Here is a 24,267-nt window from a genome sequence, read left to right as displayed (position 1 = left end):
GTATGTCGTGTCACAAGCTGTATTAGATTCTTTGAAGATGATTCTGTTCTTTTCCATCTAGTGAAATAACAAGAAGATGAAAACTTGTTGCAAAATGATTTAGAATGAATCTCTGTATGGAGTGAAAAGTGGCGTTTCACATTAAAAAGTAAAAGGAGTGGGGCCCCTGCATGGGCACTAAAAATATCCATCAAATTTGAAGCAATGGAAAGTTCAGGTAGGAATATCAACAATATTGTGAAAAGAATAGATTGCTTTCCATCGGAGACTTCTTCAGAAAAGAACACACACACATATTCACACAAGCAGGCACAAATGACTGCTATCTCAGTCTACTCTGATCAGAATGCAGAGGTGTTGCATCAAACGCAAGCAGCAATTCAGAGTGGAGTGGGGTTGGGGGGAGGGATAGCAGGGTATGAATGGGGAGAGAGGAGTCAGCACTGGCTGATAAAGCATGTAGGATTAGATGGTAGCCAGGCAAGGCTGCCAGGAGCTGTGTTGAGAGGGAGGGGAGGGGAACAGGCTGTGGAAAAGGAAGAAGTGGCAAAAGACAGTTGGGTGCATTGGCAGAAAGTGACACACAATAAGGATGAGAGGACATAAATTAGAGGAGGTCAATGGCAGCTCCTGTGTAAGGGCACAAGACCAGGTGAACACCCCAACTTTCGACATCTTGTGGATTTATTGGTTATTTTTCCTTGAATACTGTAAAAAGTAACATAGACGTTGCAATCTGGAAGATACACCACTTAAATCTAATGTACTACTGCTGCTCTAGACTCCGTGTAACTTGGCATCAAGGTCATGAGCATACCTGTGCTTGTGCATGTTGTAAGGAGCTTTTCTGCATACACAACTTGTGGGACATAATTGCCTTGTGGGCCAAATACATAAGGATTTAATAAACAACATGCATGGATCATGGTGTGCATGCTAGAAGTTTACGTTAGTGCCAGTAGGTGGTAGCTTACTGCAGCAGACTTTTATCCCCGTTCACTTGGCATAAATCTTGTTAAATCATTGCACACTCATCAGATATGCTAATTCACTCAATATATATTGCAGTAAAATTAGATTGGACGACAGTGGTTCGTGGTGTGGGTTCCTGTAGTTATGTTCTAGTTCATGAACCACAGGCAACGTATGAGTGACCAAGTAAGTGGTCCCGACAGTCGGGATACCAGTTACTTTGGAATAAGGCTGGGCATCTCAGACATATTCTGAGTCGTGGTCACCTTTGTGCTCATACGGCAAAGACTACCAAATCCACCGATTAGTCCCTCAGCCGTTAGGGGTAAAACTCAACGGGGTAAGTAAGGCTAGCAACCTGCATCCCCAATACTTTAAATATGATGCTGGCAACAATCAGAGCAAAATGCCTTGGACCTTTGGAGGTGACGGAGTCCCACCTCTAACTGACAAACCAAGGACTCCTAAGATATGACTCGGCAAACAGATGGTAATGAGATGGGGAGCTATTAATATCAATGGGGGCTACTCTGGGAAGAAGGTAGAGCTGGCAGAGGCTGCAAGTAAGATGGGGCTGGACGTTTTTGCTGTTAGTGACATTCGGGTAAGGGGTGAGAAAGAAGAGGAAGTGGGAGAATACAAGGTCTACATGTCAGGAATCAAAGCAGGAATAGCACAATGGGGTGTAGGGCTTTACATCAGGAAAGAAATGGAACCCAGCGTAGTTGCAGTAAGGTATGTAAACGAATGACTGATGTGGATAGATTTGACAGTGTCTAGCAAGAAAATTAGGATTGTGTCAGTATATTTGCATTGTGAAGGGACAGATCAAGATAAGATGGATAGTTTTTATGAGGCACTCAGTGATGTAGTTGTTAGAGTAAAGGACAAGGACAGTGTTCTGCTCATGGGTGATTTTAATGCCAGGATTGGAAATCGAACAGAAGGGTATGAAAAGGTTATGGGTAAATTTGGAGAGGATATGGAGGTCAACAGGAATGGGAAACAACTCTCGGATTTCTGTGCCAGTATGGGCTTAGTAATCACAAACTCTTTTTTTAAACATAAGAACATTCAGTGGTATACTTGGGAAGGCAGGGGAACCAGATCTGTCATTGACTATATAATAACAGATCAGGAATTCAGGAAGGCTGTGAGGGACACATGTGTATTCAGGGGATTCTTTGATGACACTGATCATTATTTAATCTGCAGTGAAATTGGGATTGTGAGGCCGAAAGTGCAGGAGGTCAGGTCCATATGCAGGAGGATAATGGTGGAGAAACTTCAGGATAAGGAAATCAGGCACAAGTACATAATAGCGATCTCAGAAAGGTACCAGTTAGTTGAATGTAGTCAATTACAGTCATTGGAAAAGGAATGGACAAGGTACAGGGACACAGTACTAGAAGTGGCTAAAGAATGTCTTGGAACAGTAGTGTGTAAAAGTAGGATGAAGCAAACAGCTTGGTGAAATGACACAGTCAAGGCAGGCTGTAAAAGGAAAAAGAAGGTGTATCAAAAATGGCTGCATACTAGAACTCGGGTAGACAGAGAAAGTTATGTTGAAGAAAGAAACAAAGCCAAACAGATAATTGCAGCATCCAAGAAGAAATCTTTGGAAGACTTTGGAAACAGGTTGGAGACTATGGGTCAAGCTGCTGGAAAACCATTCTGGAGTGTAATTAGAAGTCTTTGAAAGGGAGGTAAGAAGGAAATGACAAGTATTTTGGACAGGTCAGGAAAACTGCTGGTGAATCCTGTGGATGCCTTGGGCAGATGGAGGGAATATTTTGAAGAGTTGCTCAATGTAGGTGAAAATACGATCAGCAATGTTTCAGATTTCGAGGTAGAATGGGATAGGAATGAGGATCACATTTTAGGAAGTGGAGAAAATGGTCAATAGTTTGCAGTGCAATAAAGCAACATCAGACTGGACAAAAGCAGTAATCACACCAATCTTTAAACATGGAAACAGAAAAGATTGCAACTACAGAGGTATCTCTTTAATCAGCATTGTGGGTAAAATCTTCTCAGGTATTGTTGAAAGGAAAGTGCGAGTATTAGTTGAGGACCAATTGGATGAAAATCAGTGTGAGTTTAGGCCTGTTAGAGGTTGTCAGGACCAGATCTTTAGCTTACGGCAAATAATGGAGGAGTGTTATGAGTGGAACAGGGAACTGTATCTATGCTTTATAGATCTTGAAAAGGCATATGACCGGGTTCCTAGGAGGAAGTTATTGTCTGTTCTACGAAATTATAGAATAGGAGGCAAACTTTTGCAAGCAATTAAAGGTCTTTACATGGATACTCAGGCAGCAGTTAGAGTTGACGGTAAATTGAGTTCATGGTTCAGAGTAGTTTCAGGGGTAAGACAAGGCTGCAACCTGTTCCCACTGTTGTTCATATTATTTATGGATCATATGTTGAAAACAATAGACTGGCTGGGTGAGATCAAGATATGTGAACACAAAATAAGCAGTCTTGCATATGCGGATGTCTTAGTTGTGATGGCAGATTCGATTAAAAGTTTGCAGAGTAATATTTCAGAGCTATAGCAGAAATGTAAGGACTATGGTATGAAGATTAGCATCTCCAAAACAAAAGTAATGTCAGTGGGAAAGAAATATAAACGGATTGAGTGCCAAATAGGAGGAACAAAGTTAGAACAGGTGGGCGGTTTCAAGTACTTAGGATGCATATTCTCACATGATGGGAAAATAGTGAAAGAACTGGAAGCGAGGTGTAGCAAAGCTAATGCTGTGAGCGCTCAGCTACGATCTACCTTCTTCTGCAAGAAGGAAGTTAGTACCAAGACTAAGTTATCTGTCCACTGTTCAATCTTTCGACCAACTTTGTTGTATGGGTGGATTCAGGTTACCTTATCAACAAGGTTGAGGTTATGGATATGAAAGTAGCTAGGATGATTGCAGGTACTAGTAGATGGGAACAGTGGCAGGAGGGTGGCCACAATGAGGAAATCAAAGAAAAACTGGAAATGAACTCTATAGATGTAGCAGTCAGGATGAATAGGCTTAGATGCTGGGGTCATGTTACACGCATGGGAGAAGCAAGATTACCCAAGAATCTCATGGGGTCAGCAGTAGAAGGTAGGAGGAGTCGGGGCAGACCAAGGAGAAGGTACCTGGATTCTGTTAAGAATGATTTTGAAGTAATAGGTTTAACATCAGAAGAGGCACCAATGTTAGCACTGAATAGGGGATCATGGAGGCATTTTATAAGGGGGCTATGCTCCAGACTGAACGCTGAAAGGCATATTCATAATATTTTTTCGTAATATTTCCCTCATTTCAGGGTATTGTAATTTATAACAAAAGTCCTGGCAAAGAATGTGGTTCATTTGTTCCAGTCTGGTGTGGCATTGGGTGATGAAGGGAGAATTCTTTTGAGCTGGCTCTTGGGGATGGTAGGAGGATTGGGGATGTGTGGGGAAGTGGCACAGGAGAGCTGTTTGCAGACTAGATCTGGGGGCTAGTACCTGTCTATGAATGCCTGTAGCATACTGAGCACTGCATATATGCTGTCTGCGAGTGGCCGAGCTGTATGGGAGAGATTTTTTGTGTGGAAGGGATGGCAGCTGTTGAAAGATAGGTACTGTTTATGGTTGGTGGGATTACTCTGGACAGAGGTGTAGATGGAGCCATCACAGAACAGGAGATCAGCATCCAGGAAGGTAGCTTGCTGTGTTGAGGAGGACAGGGTGAAGCAGATGGGAGAGAAGGTGTTAAGGTTGTGAAGGAATGATGATAAGATGTCTTGGCCCTAAGTCCAGATCATGAAGATATCACCAGTGAACTAGGAACCAGACAAGGGGTTTGAGGTTTTGGAAAGCTAGGAAGGTTTCCTCTAGATTGCCCATAAACAGGCTGGCATAGGATGGTTCCATGTGGTTGCCCATGGCTGTAACACAGATTTGTTTGTGTACCTTCCCTTCAGAGGAGAAGAAGTTGTGAGTTAGCTCGAAGTTAATAAGGTGTATGAGGTACTGGGTTCGGAGTCTGCAGGATGTTGGGAGAGAGAGTGTTCAATAGTGACAAGACTATGGGCCTGATGGATGTTGGTTTATAGCAGTGATGAGTAGGTATCCAGGAGGTAAAGGGGCAGGGGTGGTGGAGAGTTTATCAAGGAAGTGGTTGATATCTTTGACATGAGAGGTTAGGTTTCTGGCAATAGGTTTGAGCTGTTGGTCAATGAGGACCAAAATTCTTTCAATGTGTGCACAATAATTAGCTACAGTGGGGTATCCAGGATTGTTGATTTGTAGATTTTGGAGAGCACGTAGAAGGTGGGTGTGCATTATGTCATAGGGGTGAGGAGGGAAATGGCTTCAGGGGAAAGGTTCTGTGAAGGGCTTAAGGCCTTAAGCAGGGATTGAAGGTTATGATGGACTTCTGGGATGGGAACACTCTGGTAGAGTTTATAGGTGGACGAGTCAGACTATTTTCAGAGGCCTTCTGCCAGGTAGTCACTGTAGCTCACCATGACAGTGGCGGAATCTTCGTCTGTGGGCAGGATGATTAGGTCAGGATTTTTGTTTTGTTTTTTAGGCTGTGTATGATTGTCCTTGTGTCTGTTGAAAGATTGGTTTTCTTAGGAAGGGACCTGGGGAAGGATTGTGAATGCAAGTTGGAGAATCCCTGCAAGGTGACCAGTTGTTGTTAGCTGGGACGGGGCTCACAGCTGGATGGGGATATGAACTGGGAGACTGTGGGTTCAGTGTTGGGATAAGGTTGGCTTTGGTTGGATGGATTGATGGTAAAGGGGTGTTTCCGTTGCAGAGATCAGGAGAAGGATCAGGTTCACTGTGCTTACGTTTGGTTGTAAGGATGAACGTGAGGACTCAGGATAGGACTGAAACTTCCGCGTGGCTGAGGATTTTGGTGGAAAGGTTAACAACAGAACTCTGGGATTGTTTAGCCTCTAGATTTAGTGGAAGGTAATTTTGGGAGATGTGGCAGGTTTAAAAGGTCAGCTAGGTAGGGTCTGGGGGCCATGAGGGGTTGACAAGGATGAACACTGTGGGTAAGATAAGGGATGGATAGTGGTGCCCCAAGGTGGGAGCAGGAAGTCTTCAGTTGGATAACTTATGTAGGTGGTGGAATGCTCTTCCAGGTGTTGGAGAGCCACGGCTTCAGTTTCAGAGGTGTGATGTATGTGATTGTGCACAAGCAGTATCTTAGGGAGCACAGGTGATTCTGGGATGCCAGTGCTATAGAGAAGTGTTTTTTTGCAGTACCAGGTTTGTGAAGGACAGGTTGGCAGAATTTCAAAGTATGTGATACAGAAGAATACAAACAGTTGGTTGATTCATACTGACAGAGATACACTGTAGATGTGCCAAGTAATTGTAGAAGAGTTAAGAGAGGATCTGGTTCTGAAAATTCGTGATCTGATAAGCCGCCATTTCATTTCAAAGCACCAAAGTTCACATCTAAGGCACCTGAAAGAAAATCTTGCAGATGGCGCAGTTTGTCATTCTCACGGATTTTGCTGAGAACTGTTCATTTGCTTTCAAGTGTCTCTTCAAGGTTGTGATACTATTGCAGTTCACACCGACATAGCAAGACTAATTAAATATTTGATGATAAAAACAGGAAAAACTGAGCACATGCACTACTTCAGTGATGGATGTGCTGGCCAGTACAAGAAGCTCAAGAATTGTATCAGTTTATGTCTGCATAAAAGGACTTCATTATATCCGCTGAGTGATATTTATTTGGAGCCAACAATGGAAAATCTCCTTGTGATGGAATTGAAGGAACAGCTAAAAGATGGGCAGCTTGTGCTAGTTTGCAGAAGCCTTTAGATAACCAAGTATTGACACATCTTGATCTGTTTAAATTCTGTAATGACAAAGGCATGGGTAAAAAATTAAACTAATAGATTCTGAAACTCAGAATACTCTTTCTAGATATAGCAAAATAAAAAAGATTAAAGAATAGACAGTTGAGATACAGGCCCCTAAAACTGCCCAAAATGTTGCACCCAAAACATTTTCATCACATTTGCAGGTGTATATATGTTGATAGAGAAGGACAGAGGCTGTCGTGTAAAAAGCTCAAGAAACAGCATGGCCTGGTGTGTCTTATTACCAATTCGTGGCTGAGTCCTTCCATAAAATTATGATTTATGTCGGGTTAAAGATGGTCTCTCCAAGTCTAACTATGAATTTTGTGCCTTTTTGAAGAAGTTCTGCTGTCACCAGATGCATTTAATAATCTAATCAGTAATGTGTTCTTATTTAGCAGAAAAAACTGTTTAAGTGTACAAAATTAGGGGCATGTAAATTGAAGGTACCTTGTATAGAAGTTGTCCGAAGTTGGTACTTTGGCACATGTACAGCTGGACTCCTGTTCATGAGAGTCTGTAGAAATATATTGAGCTGAAACTTTGTACATGTTTATCCAAGATATTGTTTAACTACTCAAAGAATTTCATTAGAAATGGCCAGGCTGGAACACTCTAAAACTGGATCACTGTGAATTACCTATTTCCTGAAAAGCACATTGCCAACTCAATTTAATTGCAAGAGAATACTCCCACAAAAAATGCAGCAGTATTCATAAACAGAAAACTCTCATGTAATCATGGTAATATTACAAAATAAAGCCAAATATAATATTATTCAATAGACAGATCTTCACAATCTGCGTAGGAGGTATGAGAATGCAAGTTAGAATAATTTTAGAAAAAGCACCATAAAACAATCATAATCTGTTTAATAAAACCGAATGCTTAAAACTCAATCCATAAATTTCCTAGTATCCATGCATGGAAAATACTATCCAGAGAAGTGAGTGGCATGAAACTCTATAAAAATTTTACATATGCCAAACAACCATAAGCACATCAACACAGTTATCTCTAACCAAAAAGCTGAAGGCAAATAAAAGTTATACAATATTGTTCGTGAACTGTCATTTAACTGTGTGCTGATTAAATACAACAAACCAACAACACTTGAGCCACCTTGCTGATAAATTCTTGAGCACTCCATGTTTTGAACTAACTGCATCATCTGCTTTCTGAATAATAACTAAGGCCATCCAGCACTTCTATGTAGCTTGCAGGGATACACCTTGGTTCACAACCCTGACAGACAGCCAACAGAAAAAGTTGAACAATTAACCTTAACACATTAGATCACTTAATGATATGGACTGAGGAAACAAGAACTCCAGGACATGGAAATGGTTCCTCCAGCAAGCAGGCCGAATTGCTGGTCCTTAAACGTCAAAGGCTGAATGCCCAAGGCTGCCACTGTTGCCTCTTGACACAAGGCAGTTTTGTTTATATAGTACCACAGCCACACTGCCCACAGCACCATTCTGCACCATGCATGGCAGAGGCATGCATCTATGTTCAAATACAATAGCGACAGTGATGACTTTTTTGACTTGGCACACTGTCCCCCACCAAAACTTAAAAGCTTTTGGGGAGGGGGTTGTAGCTAAAAGAACTCGCACTTGTGCATTAGTACCGAATCCCAACTCCCTTTCTCTCACAATTTACAACAACAACAACAACAACAACAACAACCAATAATAATAATAATAATAATAATAATAATAATAATAAAACAATAATCCACATATTTTAACATTTAACTCACAAAAATTTTGAAACAATCATGACCTAGCTGGTACCCAATTACTAAAAACAGTGGAAGCAACTCATATTGTCTCCAGCAAATATACAAAAACATTACCGCTAGATTTGTGGAATTGCAATAATTACTGAGACGCATACTCTTCCAGTGTATTTTCAACTATTTGCTCTTCACTATAATCCAACCACAGACTCCTAGTGCTAGCTTTGATTCCCTTAATACACTTATCTAATGGTTCTTCATATTGTTGCACCCCAAAAAAATCCTTGCTGATAACCTCACATCAGGTATGGACACTAAGTTAGTTTTTACAAATTAACTCATGAAATTTAATGAAAACAGTTTCCATTGCGTAGTAACAGTCAATGTCTGCCCCAACTGCCCACACGCCATGTGTCCCAACAACTAATATCAATGTTCAGTACTTAAACGAAATAATTTGCCTTGATCCTGTAATTTAAAAAAAAATTACAAATTGATCTGTACCACCTTTAGTTGAACTTACTGATAGTACACCACCATCACGTGATAATCCCACTAGCAGGTTGGATAACTTGGCAAACAGATTAGCCTTAGCTATAGACGGAAACCCACAAGAGTTTTTGCTTTCTTATCTGTTGAACTAAAGGTGTGCTTAATTCACTTTGGATAATTTCTACTATCCGAGCCAACATAGCTTGGGTTCATACCAGTAATCATCTAGCTGTCTGCACATTGATTTATACACAACTCGAACACTCTGATGGTACACAAAAGCAGTTCTCTATTAACATAATGAATAAATGGACTCTAATTATATTATCTTTTGAGTGAAATGGTTCACTAACTTCAGATAAGGAAACTATAGTTTTTCACTCGGTTAACATGAGCTTAATGCTGAAGATGGCATCAATCATCTCTGCATCCTGCAGGCAGCTATACTGAAACAAAAGCATAGCAACTAACATCTGCTTAACAGAATGCAAAAACACTTCATCGTTCCCCAGCCACACACCCTGCTACTACAGTGGTACAGTTTAAATGAGTGGAAGGGCTAAGTCTGGGTGGGTGTAATACATTTCTTCCAAACTGCATTTCACCAAAAGTGCTAACTTAATTTTATTACAGCAAAAGACTCCCATCAAAAAATTCAAAAATATTTGCAAACAGAAAACCCTCATCTAATCTTGACAGTGTTACATTGTAAAGCCAAATATAACTTTAAACAATTACAGAGATATTTCGGTTTACTTGCTGCATAAAATTCGGATAAAATTCCAAGCTTTCGACGAAGTCCTCCATTGTCATCATCAGCGACTAAAATGAAAAGGAAATTTTAAACTGTCATGAACTGGCAAGGTTCCCTCTTTTATACTCTCAGAATGGCATCCGATTGGTTGGATTACATCATAAAGGCATGTACAAAGGTGGCACACACTCATCCAAAAATTTTGCTTGTGCGCTAGTGGTGTTTGCAGTGCCATCCATTGATTCAGGCGGTGAACTGTGAGAAGTGTTCTTCCGTGTTTTCTCCTTTTCAAGTGCACACTTCCATGAATTGCAATTGCAGGGCTGGTGTCTCTTTTGAAGTTGTTTTCATATGGTCTAATTTCAAATGCTTCTCTGATCACAGAGTCCCAGTAGTTGGAAGCGGGTGCAGTTATTCTCATTTGTTCAAACAAAATCTGATGCTTATTTAACAGACTGTGCTCCACCACCACTGATTTACCCAAATGCCTGTATTTAAGGTGACATTGATGCTCAATGCAATGATTAGTAACTGTCCATATAGGCTACCAGTTCACGATGGTCAGTTTTAGTACCTGATGAAAATAATGGAGGAGATCATCGAAAGATAGAAATTTTATTTGTATTTGATGTGGCAAGTAAACTGAGAAATTTTTTTGCGAGGGCTCTGTCATGGAAAAACTTTGTAGAAATTACACAGATAGTCCTTCATAATTTGCTCGACAGATAGAAGAATGCAAGGTAAAATAGCTTTAGATAAAGCACCATAACAAACATTGTAAGCTCTTTAATAAAGCCATATCCTTGAAACTCGTAATTATAAAGCCCCATGCTGAAACAGAACAGTAACAAGTAACATCCGCTAAATGGAACACCTAACGACATATACCACCAAAATAATATCCGTGCATGGAAAATACTACCAGATAAATGAGGCATTAATCTATAAAAATTTTACATGCAGCATACAACCATCACTACTTATCACCACAGTCATTCCTTACCAAAAACCCCAAGACAAATAAAAAGGATACAATATTGTTCATGAATTGTCATACAACTGAGTGCCAATTAAATATAGCAAACTGACACTGGAGCCACTGTGCTCATAAACTCTTTAGACAAACTACTTTTCTTAAGCTTAAGCATCAACTGCATTTTGAATAATAATCAAAGCCTTCCACAATAATAAGCAAGGCAAACCCAGAACTTCTATTCAGGGAGTGAGATACCCGATTTCGTAACCCTGACAGTCACCGGCAATTTTAAAAGAGCCAGGTGACACAAGTCAAATAAATGACCTTAACATATTAGATCACAAGGTGGTAACCACAGCTGGTGATGACATGGACCAAGGAGACAGGACATGGGAACGGTGTCCTGTGAAGAGCAGGCCAGGTCGATGGTCCTTACAGGTCGAAGGTGGGATGTGCGAGACTGCTGCTGTTGCCTCTTTACACCATACAGCTTTGTTTGGCAGGACCAACAGCCACAGTACTCACAGTGCTGCTCTGCATCCCACATGATAGTTAACACCGCAACAGTGAAGACATTTTTTGTGTTGGCACATTTCCCACATGTTATTTGGGAGTAAAATGTTCAAGAAATAGTATGGAGATGGTTCGAACACTTAATTGCGAATTGCGGAGTAATTGTGTAGATGAGTGTAGTAAATAGGTTACAATATTGTTTGACCAGTATTACTGATAGATGCATTTGCAAGTATAAGCAGAGTCATAGTTTTCGGAACTGCTAGATCCTTCTTCATGGAGGAAAGGAGGATAGGTTTGGGAAGGAGGGGCAGGTCAGATAACTGAGACTCCAGGTTGGAAGGAACCCACCCTTTCTTTGTGTGGGCAAGGGCTACAAAGAGGACTTACGAGAAAGTAGGTTATTAGTAAACACTGTGCCACTTTTGGTTTATGGGTGATACAGGGACAGTAAGTGAAGGAAAGATGAATTGAGAGGAAGAGAAACAAGAAGTGAGATGACCAGAGTAATGAACTGAGAGAAAAGCAAAAACAGTGATGGGGAACCACCAAAGAGAGAAACAGGCAGGAAGATGAAGGAAAGAGCAGACAGAGACAAGGGAAAAAAAAAAAAAAAAAAAAAAAAAAGACAAAGAGTAAAACTTTGGTAAGTAAGAAAGTATTAACTAAAATGAATGAATGGGGAGGGAGTTTTATTAAGGAATGTGAAGTGATGGAGGAAGGTAGGCTACAAGCTTATGGCATGGATAGGACAGGATATGCTTTTACACCTCTCACTGATGAAGAACATCATTTCCTACTGGGAACATGTAGTGTTTTTACAGTGGGGCATTTTATTAAGCAGCCCTACCACAATTGCATTTTAATTTGTAGTGACTTAATGTGCTTGCTCCAGGCTGTTGATTGATAGGTGTTACTTCCATCACTCTGTGACATCTGTTATTCATGACCTCCTCTCTGACCTAAGTCGTACTGCCTGATCAATAGTCACAAGTCATGTGGGTATCCCAGGAAATGAACTAGCTAATTGTTTGGATAATGCACTCACCCATGATTCACCAAGACAAATCCTGGTACAGAACTGTGAGTGCAAATAAGACTTCACCTCACGTGGAGAAGGAACAACATTTGGTGGGCTACTGCTCCCTCTAACAAACTCTGCACTGTCAAGGAGATTATTGCTGCATGGAACTTTGCCTTCCTTTCCTCCTGGAAGGAATCCGCCGTCCTATGTTCCCTCTGCATCAGTCATACCAAATAAACACACAGTTTTCTTGTATGTAACAAGTCACTGTCACATTATGGTTGCAGAGCCTTAAGCAGTAACTAGCATCCTCGTGGAATGTCTACTTCTTCTAGCTCTCTGTGCTAAACCTAAGCATGGTCTTCCAGATTCTTTACTCTAATATTGGTTTAATAGTTGAATTGCTTCTCCGTGAAAGTGATTTTTATTGTCAGATATAATGTTTGAAACTACTTTTGGGATGAGGCAATGTGGTTGGGACATCATCTTTTCCAGCTTCTTTGGACACATCTAACACTCCATTTTAATTCCATTTAAATTCAGTTAGTCCATTTCTCTCCATGCCTTATTTTTTCATTTTAGGGGTAGCACTTTGATAAATACTGGATGCTGTTTCCTACTTTAATATATTGACTATAATGATTATAGGAAGGACACTCCCCTCACATGCGAAGGCCCAGGGGCACTCAACTGGCTCCAACAACCTGCCAACCTGACTATTTTTCTCACCTTGTTATGTTATTGTAGGTCCAACTGGTGTCCACTAAGTTTTTATCCTTCTCACGTTTATTGTAGTCTGGCCTAGTGGCCTACCAGTAGAGCACTTGACTGGAAACCAAGAATTGCAGGATTGAATCCCTGTCAGACCCTGGCTTCTTCAGTCGGCATTTTGATTTAGCCTTCACCTCTCAACAAAGAGAGGAGTTGCCAGAAATGATACATTGTTTGGATTCCACCTTAAACTGTAAGTCCCCTTTGCACGGTTCGATAACTTGTCTAGGTTTGGGACATGCAAGTTTCCGAAGTGGCATCCAGTTGAAAGATGTACACCAAGCCAGTGAGCCACACAAAATTGTTGTTGTTATTATTGATGGAGGAAGTGATGCTCTCACTGTTCAGTTCTTTATCCCACAAGCAACGTACCAGTTTTCTCTAAAATTTCAAAACTTCCAGAAACATCATTAACAACAGAGCCTATTAGTTTCTAAACTACTCAGTTTCTCAGCAGAAGCAGATTAAGCCATTATTACAGAACTACGAAGCAGAAAAGGAGAGGCTGCAGGCAAAGGGAAAGCTGGGTGGGTGCATTGCCTGAGGGCAGTACACAAAGAGGCTGTGGGAACATGAATATGGAGGAGGTGGTAGGGCAGAGGGGATGGAAACTGTTGGGTGGAGGGTATCGGGGCAGTAGGTTACTGTAGTTTGAGTGTGGGAAATGATCCCTGAGGTGGGGGTTATGATTGAGAGTGACATTTGTGAAGGTGGGATGGGTGATGGAACACTACTTTAGGAGGGTTGAGTGGAATACCAGTTATGGATCATTGGTAGGATGTCCCTCATTTCAGGCATAATGATAGATAATCAAACCCCTGAGGAAGAATGTGGCTCAATTGTTCCAGTCCAGGGTGACAAAGGAGGTGCTCCTTTGTAACTGGTTCTTGGGTGTGGTGGAAGGGTTGGGGATGCATGGGGAAATGACACAGATCTGTTTGTGGACTAGGTCTGGGGGATACTGCCCATCTTCGATGGCCTTGGTGAGACTCTCAGCATACTGGGCAAGGGACTTCTTGTCGCTGCAGATATGTCATCCCCAGGTGACCAGGATGTATGGGAGACTTTTTGTTATGTGGAGGCATGATTGCTATCAAAATGCAGGTACTGTTGGTGGTTGGTGTGTTTAATGTGGACAGAGGTATGGATGGAGCTGTCGGAGAGGAGGAGGACCAGGTGAAGCGGATGGGAGAGAAGGCATTGAGATAGTGAAGGAATGAGGATAGGGTGCCTTGGTACTTAGTCCAGATCATGAAGATATCGTCAACAGCATGCAAGTGCTCATGGGGGTGCCACAGATTTGTCTGTATACCTTTCCTTCACAGGAGTAGTTGTGACTTATGATAAAGTTAGCAAGGTGTTCTAGTTCGTCCATCCCTGTGCCACTTGCAATCCCAACCTCATCCGCAGGGATCATATACCTGTGTGAAGACCCACACACAAGATCTGCTGATCCACACATGCAGCACTTCCTGTTCCAGTCCTGTCACAGGCTTGTAGTGCTTCATCAGAAGCTGGGCCACCTGTGAAGGCAGCTCTGCTGCAATCATTGCACAGCTTTTTATGTTGATATGACTACCAACCAGCTGTCCGCCAGGACGAATGGCCACCAACAAACTGTGGCCAAGAGCAAAGTAAACCACCCTGTGGCACAACATAAGGTGAACTTAACAGGCTTCGTTTCAATGGCTGCTTCACAGCCTGGACCATCAGGATCCTCCACTCCACCACCAGCGTTCTTGAAATGCCCAAATGAGAGTTATTGTTACAACACATCCTCTGCTTCTGAAATCATCCTGCTCTGCTAGTCACATCACCTCACTGTCTTTGTGTGCCACTGTCTACCACACACCAGCTTGTCTCTCCCTTTCCCTGCTCCTATCTGCCCCCCCCCCCCCTCTGACCCCCCCACCTCCCACCACCAAGCTACTCCCTTCCTCACACCTCCATGGCCCGCAGTGTCCCAGTGCTGCGCCTGGTGGCAGTCTTGTCATGCTTGCTTCTAGTCCCTGCAAGCTCTGCCAAACAATGCTCTTGAATCCCCCCCCCCCCCCTATCCTGCTATCCCTTTGAATAGAGATGTTGAAATGAAAATGGATTAATAATTGCTTGAATAATTGGAAAATGGATCAGAAAGAGTTGTTGAAAAAACTTGTGCAGGTAATTTGCGAATCTTTGCACAATCTTGGGTGAACTTCAACTGATACAAATATCAACAGGCCTTTAATATCATTACATTCAAGGTCAGTAAAGATAATTTGCATTACATACTGCTGCTTCCAGTAGTGTGGGGTACCAAAATAATCACCGCAACCATTGAAATTGTCAATCTTGTCTCGTTGTTGTTGTGGTCTTCAGTCCTGAGACTGGTTTGATGCAGCTCTCCATGCTACTCTATCCTGTGCAAGCTATTTCATCTCCCAGTACCTGCTGCAACCTACATCCTTCTGAATCTGCTTAGTGTATTCATCTCTTGGTCTCCCTCTACGATTTTTACCCTGCATGCTGCCCTCTAATACTAAATTGGTGATCCCTTGATGCCTCAGAACATGTCCAACCAACCGATCCCTTCTTCTGGTCAAGTTGTGCCACAAACTTCTCTTCTCCCCAATCCTATTCAATACTTCCTCATTAGTTATGTGATCTACCCATCTGATCTTCAGCATTCTTCTGTAGCACCACATTTCGAAAGCTTCTATTCTCTTCTTGTCCAAACTATTTATCGTCCATGTTTCACTTCCATACATGGCTACACTCCATACAAATACTTTCAGAAAATACTTCCTGACACTTAAATCTATACTCGATGTTAACAAATTTCTCTTCTTCAGAAACGCTTTCCTTGCCATTGCCAGTCTACATTTTATATCCTCTCTACTTCGACCATCATCAGTTATTTTGCTCCACAAATAGCAAAACTCCTTTACTACTTTAAATGACTCATTTCCTAATCTAATTCCCTCAGCATCACCAGACTTCATTCGACACATTCCATTATCCTCGTTTTGCTATTGTTGATGTTCATCTTATATCCTCCTTTCAAGACACTATCCATTCCGTTCAACTGCTCTTCCAAGTCCGTTGCTGTCTCTGACAGAATTGCGATGTCATCGGCGAACCTCAACATTTTGATTTCGTCTCTATGGATTTTAATACCTACTCCGAATTTTTCTTTTGTTTCCTTCAGTGCTTGCTCAATATACAGATTGAATAACATCGGGGAGAGACTACAACCATGTGTCACTCCCTTCCCAACCACTGCTTGCCTTTCATGTCCCTCGACTCTTATAACTGCCATCTGGTTTCTGTACAAATTGTATATAGCCTTTCGCTCCCTGTATTTTACCCCTGCTACCTTCAGAATTTGAAAGAGAGTATTCCAATCAACATTGTCAAAAGCTTTCTCTAAGTCTACAAATGCTAGAAACGTAGGTTTGCCCTTCCTTAATCTAGCTTCTAAGATAAGTCGTAGGGTCAGTATTGCCACACGTGTTCCAACATTTCTACGGATCCCAAACTGATCTTCCCCGAGGTCGGCTTCTACTAGTTTTTCCATTCGTCTGTAAAGAATTTGCATTAGTATTTTGCAGCTGTGACATCGCCCTTGTATAGGCCCTCTATATACTCCTTCCACCTTTCTGCTTTCCCTTCTTTGCTTAGAACTGGGTTTCCATCTGAGCTCTTGATGCTCATACAAGTGGTTCTCTTATCTCCAAGGGTCGCTTTAATTTTCCTGTAGGCAGTATCTATCTTACCCGTAGTTAAATAAACCTCTACATCGTTACATTTGTCCTCTAGCCATCCGTGCTTAGCCATTTTGCACTTCCTGTCGATCTCATTTTTGAGACGTTTGTATTCCTTTTTGCCTGCTTCATTTATTGCATTTTTATATTTTCTCCTTTCATCAATTAAATTCAATATGTCTTTTGTTACCCAAGGATTTCTACTAGCCCTCGTCTTTTTACCTACTTGATCCTCTGCTGCCTTAACTACTTCATCCCTCAAAGCTACCCATTCTTCTTCTATCGTATTTCTTTCCCCCATTCCTGTCAATTGCTTCCTTATGCTCTCCCTGAAACTCTGTGCAACCTCTGGATCTTTTAGTTTATCCAGGTCCCATCTCCTTAAATTCCCACCTTTTTGCAGTTTCTTTAGTTTTAATCTTCAGGTCATAACCAATAGATTGTGGTCAGAGTCCACATCTGCCCCTGGAAATGTCTTACAATTTAAAACCTGGTTCCTAAATCTCTGTCTTACCATTATATAATCTATGTGAAACCTGTCAGTATCTCCAGGCTTCTTCCATGTATACAGCCTTCTTTTATGATTCTTGAACCAAGTGTTAGCTATGATTAAGTTGTGCTCTGTGCAAAATTCTACCAGGCGGGTTCCTCTTTCATTTCTTAGCCCCAATCCATATTCACCTACTACGTTTCCTTCTCTCCCTTTTCCTACTACCGAATTCCAGTCACCCATGACTATTAAATTTTCGTCACCCTTCACTATTTGAAGAATTTCTTTTATTTGATCATATATTTCTTCAATTTCTTCATCATCTGTAGAGCTAGTTGGCATATAAACTTGTACTACTGTACTAGGTGTGGGCTTCGTTTCTAACTTGGCCACAGTAATGCGTTCACTATGCTCTTTGTAGTAGCTTACCTGGATTCCTATTTTCCTATTCATTATTAAACATACTCTTGCATTACCCCTGTTTGATTTTGTGTTTATAGCCCTGTAGTCACCTGACCAGAAGTCTTGTTCCTCCTGTCACCAAACTTCACTAATTCCCACTATATCTAACTTTAACCTATCCATTTGCCTTTATAAATTTTCTAACCTACCTGCCCGATTAAGGGATCTAACATTCCACGCTGCGATCCGTAGAACGCCAGTTTTCTTTCTCCTAATAACGATATCCTCTTGAGTAGTCCCCGCCTGGAGATCCGAATGGGGGACTATTTTACCTCCGGAATATTTTACCCAAGAGGACGCCATCATAATTTAATCATACAGTAAAGCTGCATGCCCTCGGGAAAGATTACGGCCGTAGTTGCCCTTTGCTTTTAGCCGTTCGCAGCACCAGCACAGCAAGGCCATTTTGGTTAGTGTTACAAGGCCAGATCAGTCAATCATCCAGACTGTTGCCCCTGCAACTACTGAAAAGGGTGCTGCCCCTCTTCAGGAACCACACGTTTGTCTGCCCTCTCAAGAGATCCCCCCTCCGTTGTGGTTGCACCTACGGTACGGCTGCCTGTATCGATGAGGCACGCAAGCCTCCCCACCAACGGCAAGGTCCATGGTTCATGGGGGGAGGAATCTTGTCTCATGAAGCACAATGTTTTTAATATAAGTAAACCACGTTCAGTAGGTCCTATCAAGTCTTAGTCATTACGTTTACATTAATTCCATTGTTTACTCTTGAATGTGACAATATCAATGCAGGAATGCTCCTCCATATATCGTGTGAATTGTCCTTGTCTTCACAGAACCTCTTGATGCAGGATCTCGGCGGTGAGTGAAATGATGAACAGATAGGATTTGCACTTATAACCACGTGAATAAATATTCATTTTCTGATTCATTTTTATAATACTTTTAATGTACGGTTAAAATACACATTTTTAAGAATGCTGGTACAACGGATCGAAGCATTTGTCCGTACGTCACCATTTCCTGAAACAAAATGGTGGAGACACATGAGTCAGTAAACTGAAGAGTGTACTTACTTTGGTTCATACAGATATTTAACGCTGTATCAAAACATTATCCTTGCCACAAAATAACTCGTTAATTTACTCTTTAGCAGCATCTTTGGTTTATAGCTCATTCGGTTTACATTAGCTAAAATATAAGGGGCGTTCAAATGAAACCTAATCACTAGTGTAAAGTAATGGTAACGATTTTATTAACTCAAAAATGTAGTTACACACAGTACACATACTCAAAAATAGTCACCAAAATTCTTGGCACATTTATCCCATTGCCACACTAGCTGGTCGATCCCGTCCTTGAAGAAGCAAGTAGGCTGCTGTCGGGTCCAGGCCCGGACCCAGTCACACACTTCATCATCCGTTGTGAATTGATGTCTTTGAATAGCTGGTTTTAGAGGTCCAAACATCTGAAAGTCACATGGTGAATTCAATTCCACAACCATTTCCAGTGTGATGACACGATGAGCCTGTCCAGGACAAGCATTGTCTTCCAGTGACTTGCGCCCCTCAAGGAATCGTTTGTGCCATTCCACAACACTTGTACACTCCTACTGTATTCACCGTACACAGCCTTCATCCATCGATACATTTCATGGCCTCCAACTCCCTCCTCCACCAAAAATCGAATCACTCCTCGTTCCTGCTTACTCGCCTGCATGTTTGGTAGTGGACGATAACTTGTGTGACCACCTTCTCTTTGGCATGAAACCACACTGGCGCTATGCAACTCAAATGGTGCACTCGCGCCAGTGTCTCTACCAATAGATAGCACCACTATACCAGCAGTTACATGGTGCCACCTTACATGTGAGGAAAAGGTGGACGAACTGACCAGGTTTCATTTGAATGAACCTCGTATAAGAAAAGAAAGAAAAATAAAATGGTTCAATATACCTTCCGCTTCCCTGCTGTCTCCAGCAGATTGCTGTTTCCATTCAACTTCACAGTTGCAATCCAGTCCTAGATGTCGGAGATGGGAGTTGTGTGTGAGGAGTACTTGTTTGTGTGTGTGTGTGTGTGTGTGTGTGTGTGTGTGTGTGTGTGTGTGTTTCTTTTCTGAAGAAGGCTTTGGCCAAAAGCAAAATGTGTGACAGTCTTTTCATTATGCCTGTCTGCAACTCGGTGTGCCATCTTCTTCAACATATTCTTGATATTCCAACCTGGAGCTTCCTTTGCTTTATTAATATAAATGTAGATGTGTGATTTTCATGATCTGCAAAGTGTACAAGCACATGGCCAGGCATGCTGCAATCAACCCCAGAGATGAGAGATGGCAACTTCTCAGCATGGGAATGTGTTCTTTAGCAAACTGCGCCACCTAGAGCAGCAAGAAGCAGCTTACAGCTTCCTAATTCTCAATCCATATTGCTACGCCACAACTTTCTTACCAGTTTGAAACTGTTTGCATGTATTGAGATGCTTTAGCATTGTGTTATTAAAAGTAAATCGTGACATTTACATCTATTGTCATAGGTATGGAGTTGTAGCATATATGAATTTTTTATTTTTTGTTGCAGCTTCGAGCTCAAGTACGTGAAATGGAAGCAAAGATGAAAGATCGTGATACTGAACTGACACTTTTACGAGAAAGATGCTCAACACTTACAGATCTGTGTAACAACAAACAGCTGGAAGAGAGAGATGTACTGCAGAAACGTGTTGAAGAGTTGACAAAACTAAATGAGGAGCAAACTGAAAGGATAAAGGTAGTGATTCTGTATACATCATTATATAGTTGCTCAATGCACATCCTCATTCGTTTCTTAAATATGGTCGTGGTTGTTTGTCTGTCTCATATCTATGATCTCTCTGATTCAGAGAATATTAATAAACAGTGTATGATCCTCAACAAGATTCCAGGGAGCTATACTCCTGAGACTAATTATTCAAATATTCACTGACCATTAAATACAAATTTTGAATTGGATGTTTTGTATGTTATGAAATTCATTTGAGTGAGTGGATCTTAACATCTGTTGTGGGTCTTTTAGGAGAGAGAAACCTCACCAGAGGTTTGATGCATTGCATGCTGATTTCAGAGAGGAAGAATACAGCTACATTAATTACATAAGGTGGCATTCCTTGCAGACCCAAGAAAGAAAAAGTCAGCATAATATTAGTTAACTGTGTAAGTGTTCATGGCAAGGTTCCAGAAATAGTCTTACTTACAAATAATAGATGTGTCAGTTTTTTTACTAGGAACAGGAAGTTGGCTGAAAACAGAAATGAATACCAGAAATATCTTAAATTCCAGTTGGAATTTGTTTCATAAGATTGCCATTGGTGGAGGTAAGTTTAAAGTTGTTAATGGTACAACCATATCTAATGAAATCTGATGGCAAAATAATTTGGGTCAAAATAAGTATTCAAAATGGATCAAATATGATAATTAGGTGATTTAATAGATTGCCTGCCTAAGAAGCCATAGTGATGAAACATTTTAGTGAAAACATAAGTTTTCTGATCATGTTGTAGTATTGGGGAAGATTGCAACTTAACAGTTATATACAGAGAGACTCAAGTGATAAGGGCAAGTGGTAGTGATAAGATTTTGCATGATGTTGTTCTAAATGCCTTATCTGTAATTTGCCAATGCTCAAGTGATAAAGGTGGGTGGTTAGGATAAGAATGTGTGTAATACTGTACTAAATGATTTATTCAATAATTGTCAACACACCAATGATAGGGGCAGACAATTGAGATAAGAATTTGTGAGATATTTCTTCTGGTTTCAGACGGATCTGAACTTATAGATTCCGTTGACATAATATGGAGAATCAGTCATTATACAATTGTTGTATAATCACTGAGTGCAGGGGACAGTAGAAATGTAGAAAGATATTTCTGCTTGTGACAAGAAACGGATTTCAGATTGCCTGAGCAGTTTTGTGTAGCTATGACCTGCAGCTTAACAAGTATTTGAAGAAAAGGGAACTGGGTCATTACAGTATGACTATACAGTTTTCAACAACTAGTTTCAATAGTGATTCTTGTAAGTTTTCCCAGTGTAATGAATATTCCATGAGGAATGCAGTCAGGTGACACCAACATCTTGCCATTATATTTCAGCTGACAGCCATCTTCAGGTGAGTATTTTACACTGGAGATTGCTGGTGCATGTCACTAAATTTCTACTAAAAATTCCATCCACAAGAATATCCCATTTACGATGGAAGAGGAAAAAGGCTGTCCACTTGTGCTAGGTGTCTTAGTTCAGACAGTGGATGTGTTATTGAGGAATTCTGTTTACTGTAAGCCCATCCGTATACACCTGTATTTACATATAGTCTTGTATTTGTGGGTGTCTTGCTGCTAACACCCTTCATGAACTTTGGGTGTCCTCCAACTGTTGATATACCAGGCACAAGATGTACCTGATGATTGCAGTCTTGCAAAGGACCTGGAACCCTGCAATCTGTGTTCAAATACACTCCTGGAAATTGAAATAAGAACACAGTGAATTCATTGTCCCAGGAAGGGGAAACTTTATTGACACATTCCTGGGGTCAGATACATCACATGATCACACTGACAGAACCACAGGCACATAGACACAGGCAACAGAGCATGCACAATGTCGGCACTAGTACAGTGTATATCCACCTTTCGCAGCAATGCAGGCTGCTATTCTCCCATGGAGACGATCGTAGAGATGCTGGATGTAGTCCTGTGGAACGGCTTGCCATGCCATTTCCACCTGGCGCCTCAGTTGGACCAGCGTTCGTGCTGGACGTGCAGACCGCGTGAGACGACACTTCATCCAGTCCCAAACATGCTCAATGGGGGACAGATCCGGAGATCTTGCTGGCCAGGGTAGTTGACTTACACCTTCTAGAGCACGTTGGGTGGCACGGGATACAAGCGGACGTGCATTGTCCTGTTGGAACAGCAAGTTCCCTTGCCGGTCTAGGAATGGTAGAACGATGAGTTCGATGACGGTTTGGATGTACCGTGCATTATTCAGTGTCCCCTCGACGATCACCAGAGGTGTACGGCCAGTGTAGGAGATCGCTCCCCACACCATGATGCCGGGTGTTGGCCCTGGGTGCCTTGGTCGTATGCAGTCCTGATTGTGGCGCTCACCTGCACGCCGCCAAACACGCATACGACCATCATTGGCACCAAGGCAGAAGCGACTCTCATCGCTGAAGACGACAGGTCTCCATTCGTCCCTCCATTCACGCCTGTCGCGACACCACTGGAGGCGGGCTGCACGATGTTGGGGCGTGAGCGGAAGACGGCCTAACGGTGTGCGGGACCGTAGCCCAGCTTCATGGAGACGGTTGCGAATGGTCCTCGCTGATACCCCAGGAGCAACAGTGTCCCTAATTTGCTGGGAAGTGGCGGTGCGGTCCCCTACGGCACTGCGTAGGATCCTACGGTCTTGGCGTCCATCCGTGCGTCGCTGCAGTCCGGTCCCAGGTCGACGGGCACGTGCACCTTCCGCAGACCACTGGCGACAACATCGATGTACTGTGGAGACCTCACGCCCCACGTGTTGAGCAATTCGGCGGTACGTCCACCTGGCCTCCCGCATGCCCACTATACGCCCTCGCTCAAAGTCCGTCAACTGCACATACGGTTCACGTCCACGCTGTCGCGGCATGCTACCAGTGTTAAAGACTGCGATGGAGCTCCGTATGCCACGGCAAACTGGCTGACACTGACGGTGGCGGTGCACAAATGCTGCGCAGCTAGCGCCATTCGACGGCCAACACCGCGATTCCTGGTGTGTCCGCTGTGCCGTGCGTGTGATCATTGCTTGTACAGCCCTCTCGCAGTGTCCGGAGCAAGTATGGTGGGTCTGACACACCGGTGTCAATGTGTTCTTTTTTCCATTTCCAGGAGTGTATAATGGGTATTCTCCACAACAGGTTAGCAAAGCTTTAAGGAGGAAGGAAAGCTTTAAGGAGGAAGAAGTATGACTGCTCACAAAATCAAGAGGAGGAGGAGTTGTTCAAGTCCAGGGTGTTCTTCCCATACGTCAGCAATATTTCATTTAAATTAGGTAGAATCCTGAAGAAACATGATGTTACAGAGATCTAGCCATGTATACAGACCTTCCTTCTGGTCTATCAGCTCGGTGAAGGATGGACTGGGAACCACAGAATACCGTACCAGTGTGGCAATACTTACTCTGGTCAGACCAAATCTACACAACTTCAAAGGTGTGGAACATTATTATCACACCACCTATTACAGCTAGTAAATCAGCCATAGCCCAGCATTGTATCTCTGAAGAACGTTCTGTGGATTGTTTTGCCATGAAAATATTGGCCGCAATAAGATACTCCTAGGTTTCAGTATTTTAGGAAACTGTGGAAATACGTTTGGTGGAAGAGCTTACTAATTGTGATGGTATCTTACTAATTCCGATGGTGGCTTTTGACTGGATAAGGTTTGAGACTCAGTGGTTTCTTTAATATCTTCAGTAAGAAA

The 24,267-nt window shown here is 42.1% G+C and overlaps 1 protein-coding gene across 4 annotated transcripts in view; it reads left to right on the top strand.

Annotated features, from left to right (window-relative positions):
• LOC126284180 (lebercilin) overlaps positions 1-24,267 on the top strand; it is a 182,373-nt gene that overhangs the window by 87,199 nt on the left and 70,907 nt on the right. For all 4 annotated transcript variants that reach the window (XM_049982922.1, XM_049982919.1, XM_049982923.1 and 1 more), the window contains exon 6: positions 20,346-20,534. In XM_049982922.1, coding sequence (XP_049838879.1) covers positions 20,346-20,534 — 189 coding nt within the window. The remainder of the gene's footprint in view (positions 1-20,345; positions 20,535-24,267) is intronic.

The sequence above is a fragment of the Schistocerca gregaria genome, chromosome 8, assembly GCF_023897955.1.
Source record: "Schistocerca gregaria isolate iqSchGreg1 chromosome 8, iqSchGreg1.2, whole genome shotgun sequence".
Taxonomy (NCBI): Eukaryota; Metazoa; Arthropoda; class Insecta; order Orthoptera; family Acrididae; genus Schistocerca; species Schistocerca gregaria.
Note: the sequence above shows the minus strand (reverse complement) of the source record. Positions and strands in the feature narration are given on the sequence as shown.